At 41.2% G+C, this 5239-nt stretch overlaps 2 protein-coding genes across 2 annotated transcripts in view; one reads left to right on the top strand and one right to left on the bottom strand.

Moving 5' to 3' along the window:
- Positions 1–601: 601 nt before the first annotated feature.
- LOC134185402 (uncharacterized) lies at positions 602–3256 on the bottom strand. The gene is made up of 2 exons (XM_062653182.1): positions 3008–3256; positions 602–1036 (listed from the first exon to the last, which is right to left on the bottom strand). Exons 1-2 carry the CDS (start codon positions 3254–3256, stop codon positions 602–604), a joined length of 684 nt encoding a protein of 227 aa, XP_062509166.1.
- A 296-nt stretch (positions 3257–3552) lies between these two features.
- The window catches only part of LOC134185403 (uncharacterized), a 19964-nt gene continuing 18277 nt past the window's right edge, over positions 3553–5239 (top strand). The window contains exons 1-2 of the mRNA XM_062653183.1: positions 3553–3559; positions 3986–4309. Coding sequence (XP_062509167.1) covers positions 3553–3559; positions 3986–4309 — 331 coding nt within the window. The remainder of the gene's footprint in view (positions 3560–3985; positions 4310–5239) is intronic.

Here is a 5239-nt window from a genome sequence, read left to right on the forward strand (position 1 = left end):
ATGTGATGGGCTCAGTGGTATCAATGATGGACATGAGAGACTCTGATTCATCTCTGCTGGTAGAATTGGAAAGAAAAGAGGCTCAAGTACGAGGAAGACCGAGTGAGAGAAGAAAGAGAGTTTGAGGACAGAAGAAGGAAGGAGGAACGAGCTTTTCAACTGCACATGATGCAGCTGTTGACAGGGTGTAGGCAGCAACAGCCTGCTCAATATCCCCATGGTCTTTTTCAAGTATGTTTGAAGATGCCAACAATATTTTATTACAACAAGACAAATTATGATTTCTGCTATAGACTGTTGTATGAGATGCAGTAGTTTAGTTGATAACTAGCATAAATGGAGGCAACTAAAGTTGACAGACCGCTCATTACTGTCTATTATGATAGATACCTAACTAGCTCGTCACAAACTTGTCCTGGCAGACACGTATCATTTATAGATTCTCTGGGAGCACAGACTGCACCCGGTTGCTAAAGGTGTGTACCACTTTCCAACCACTGCTCATTAAACATATATATCCCCATGTATTTCACATATGTTGTGAAGAATACGACATGTACCAACTGCATCTGGGACATTCCGAATATCCATATCAATCTTCTTAATCAGCGTTTGCCATCGAGCCTTTAGTTCTACCAAATGCTTTCTCTACTACTATTCTTGTTCTTGAAAATTGATAGTTGAAGTTTCTCTGTTGGGCAGTTATTCGATCATTGTCTGCAAATGGTTTAAGTAGCCATTTTTTCAGTGGGTAAGCTGAATTACCAATAAGAAAAACTGGTATGTTGCAGCCGTTAATCATTCTTTGATGCTCTGTTAATATTGATCCATTCTCTGCCTTCTTAAATAGAGCAGAATTGGTCAAGACCTTATGCACACTGCCTGGCCATCCAATGTTGATCTCATGAAACAGAAATCTGTGGTCAATGACTCCTTGAAGGATGACTGAATACCAGCCCTTTCGATTATAATAGTCGGTATGATTGAGTGCTGGCGGTGAAACTGGAATATGAGATTCATCTATGGCACCTGCACACTGTGAAAAGCCTAATGACTCATAAAAACCTTTGACTACCTCCAGCAATCTCTCGCCTACAGGAAATTGGATATATCTTGCTAACAAAGAATGGACTATAGCTCGGCAAGTAGCTTGCACACTACTACAGACGGTTGATCTCCCAACACCAAAAGATGGGATAATGTTCGATATTCCACAGTCGTCGCAAGGAACCAGACATTACAATGGCTACTCGTTTCTCAAGACTGATTGATACTTGCAGATGTGTAGTTTGTGGTTAGGAACCAGACAGTATAATGGCTACTCGTTTCTCAAGACTGATTGATACTCTCAGATGTGTAGTTTATGGTTCAATATCTTGTCTTAATTGTTCACATAAATACAGAAAGGCTTCCTTGGTCATTCTGAAGTTCTCTAACGAATCCCTCGTAGTGAACGTGCCTTGTACAATAAATTCCCACCGTTGATCTGACCTTGAAAGACAAATAATCGTTGGATTTATATCAAAATACTTCTGCTTGACTGATCTGTTCTACTAGTTTGTCTTATTACCTGGGGTAGCTCCATACATGCCTTTCAGGAGCAGGCCAGTAATGAGAAGCAATGTGGCGCAGTGCAATATTTTTTCCCCTCGTATGCTGCATGCGGCGCAGCACACGACCAAGAAACGGTCGCCTGAAAAATCGTCTCTGAGACTTTGGTGTTGTACATCTCACTGCGATTGACTGCTGAGATGCCAATGAAAACAGGGCAATCGCAGCTTGCCTACGTACTGTCTATTCCCCATAAGTGTGAACTTTGAAAATCATCAATATCTCTGCTGTCTTTTGGACTTTTGCGGTGATCTCGTATCGTTAGAAACCGCTAGGTCTCGCATTTCTGTTTATCAAATTATCTAAGCCTTTCCTAGAAACGAAACGGAAGGATAGTACTTGTGTATATCAAACACAAACGGGTGGAGCAATGGTTATTATCCAATTATCTTGTAAGACCAACGGATCAGCAACTGGAACCATTTAAGATAATTGGGATAACATTGTCCAACTGGAGCAGCTCTTAGTGCTCTAATGAGCACACCTGGTGTGACCTCTACTTCATTACTCACTTTCGAGTTCACGCTTACGGGGAACAGACAGTAGCTACAATCCATCACAAGAACTACCCGGATATGCACTGGTAGCTGAGTACACGCCCACTTTCTTTGAATGCGCACTCTCATCGCGCTTTCAGCCGTGGGCAGTGTGAACGCAGGCCAACAAGGTTAGCTGACGAGCTTCGGTTCGGTTTGGCTCGGTTAGGCTACGTAACCATGCTAGTGTGAACAGGCTAGGGTAATCCGGGGTATTTCAGCAACGGGGCAATTCCGCACACTTTTGGATTCAATTACTTCTCATTTCTTTCAACGGAGACGAAATGGAACGTGTGAACACTCGCTGGATAGTTTATCGTTCTGCGCTTTAGGTAGCGGCAAAATACCTATGTTTGTGAGCCGGAAGAATTTCCTAGGTAGTGTTTTCATGCAAAGGTGAGCATCACGTTGTAGAACAAACCGTCTAACTTTTTAGCTAGCAAGTTGTTTGGTGACTTCATACTAAAGATAGACACACCACTGTTACTGCTCGTGCACATCGCGGAAGATAAATCACCAGCTGAAATTAGCCGATCACGGGAATCTTCTCGTCATATAATGGGGGCCCTAGTAGGGTGCAAAGTGGATATCATATCATTTTATTGTAACTTGTTATCTGTACTAAGCGAAAGACCATCAAATAAGCAGGCATGGGTTTGTGAACGGTGCAGAGCTCGAGAGGAGAAGCAGGAGACAATAACAGCCGTCCACGTATACTACAGTAGCAAACGAAGAAACCTTAAGCTGGGTTTACATTAAAAATTTCAAACACTAGGTGTTAATATTGGTATCGATGATGTTGATATCAAAACCAGCTATTTACTAAAGCTAAAGTATGTCTGATATGGGTCGAAGGTCACCAGTTTCCTGATCCATTCGGATTCTCTGCATTTGCGGGATAGGTCGTCTTTCAATCCCAGATAGTCAATGATGGTGACTTTCATATCCTCTACAGAGTGCTGTGGTTTGTCATGTCGTCCTACCGGTTTGCCTTCCAGTTGTTTGCTTGTTACGTCTGCTCTGTGATTGTTCATTCGTTGATGGAGGCATTGTCCCGTCTCTCCGACATATTGCATGCCACACTTTGTACACTGTATCAAGTATATCATGTTGCTTGTTTTACAGTTGTACGAGCCTTTGATTTTGTAGGTCTTCTTTGTTGTGTTGCTTGTGAATGTATCAGATGTTGTTATTATTGAGCAGGTCTTACATCCCTGAAATTGACATTTGATGTTGCCCGGTGTGACAGTTCGTTTGTTTACATCCGAGTGTACCAAAATATCTCGTAGGTTCTTTGGTCTTCTATATGACACTCTAGGAAATGACGGGAAGATCTTTTGAAGTGTAGTTGATCGTTTGAGTAAATGATGACGGTCCTTTAGAATAGTTGACAGGTGAGGAAGAAATGGGTGGTAAGTGACCACAAGTGGTATCCTTGAGTTGTTGGTGGAGTGTCTTGCTGATGGTGACAGACTCTTCTCTTGATAATTCTGTAGCCTTTCGTATATCCCTCAAGATGTTCTCCTTCGTTTCCGTCTTTGCTCTCTGTTTATCTTCCAGTGTCAAGACAACAAAACAGACAGACAGACAGATGAACGAACAGACCAACAGACAGACACACGGACAGACAGACAGAAAGAAAGACATGTTTTATGTGTGAGTGTGTGTTTGTTCATCTATCTGTCTATCTGTTTGTCTGTCTGTCTTGTCTGTGTGTCTATGTGTCTGTCTGTCTGTGTGTTTGTCTGTCTGTCTATTTGTGTGTTTGTCTGTTTGTTTGTTTCTTGTTTGCCGCACCGTTGGTTACTCCACATCAAACAAACACAATTCTTTTCCAGATGCTCCACATATTGCCGTTGCCCCAACTGCCCCCACAACAGTCAATTATGGTGCTGAAATCTCCTTGCAATGTGCTGCTACTGGAATTCCTACACCACAGATCACGTGGCTGAGAAACTCCCAACAGCTCAAGTTTGACGATAATCGTCGTTCAATTGACATGGACAACGTGACTCAACGTCTTAATGGACGGCCAGTCGATGTGATATCTAACCTCATGATCAAGAATATCACTGATGCGGATGATGGTGTGTACAAGTGCAATGCCAGCAATAGTCAAGGATGGACGAGTGCAACAGTGAGGGTAAAGGTTGATGTGGCAGGTAGGAGTTTCTGATTTGGTGTCTTGATTTGTATTGTGTTTGTCTGGTGTAATAGCAGATAGACATGTATAGGAGTGAAAGGCAGACAGACAGTGTGTTTGAATAGAACTGGACAGAACGAACAAACGGACATACAGACAAACAAACAAGCATATGAACATGCAACAAACATACATACAAACAAACAAACAAACAAACATACAAATGAACAAACATACAAACAAATAAAAATGCAAACAAACAAACATACAAACAAACATACAAACAAACAAACATACAAAAACATACAAACAAACAAACAAACATACATGCAAACAAACATACATGCATACAAACAAACAAACAAACATACATACATACAAACAAACAAGCAAAAAACCAAACAAACATTCATGCATACAAACAAGCAAACAGACAGACAAACATACGTACAAACATACAAACAAACAAACAAACAAACAAACAGACAAAAAACAAATGAATGAATGAACAAACACAAACTAACGAATGAATGAACGATCTGATTGCTTGCCTGCTCTATTGACTACTGCTTGACTGACTTCAGAAATACATTTAATAGACAGATAAACAGATTGATTAATTGGTTGAGCTATCAACTGACAAGCAGACGGACAGACCAACCTGTAGACACACAAATAGACACGGTCACTCACAAATGGACAGACAAACAGATGAATGGACAGACAGACAAACAGACAAACATAAATAGACACACAAACAGACAGGCAGACAGATGAATGGACAGACAGACGAACAGGTGGACAAACAAACAGACAGATAGACAGACAGACAGACAGATAGACGAACCTTGCTAGCATTGTATTATAGATGTATGTTTGAAATAAATGTTATTTGACGAACAGACAGACAGATAGAAAGACAGGCAACAAGTCAGACAGACAGACACAA

Source organism: Corticium candelabrum, chromosome 10, assembly GCF_963422355.1.
Source record: "Corticium candelabrum chromosome 10, ooCorCand1.1, whole genome shotgun sequence".
Classification (NCBI taxonomy): domain Eukaryota; kingdom Metazoa; phylum Porifera; class Homoscleromorpha; order Homosclerophorida; family Plakinidae; genus Corticium; species Corticium candelabrum.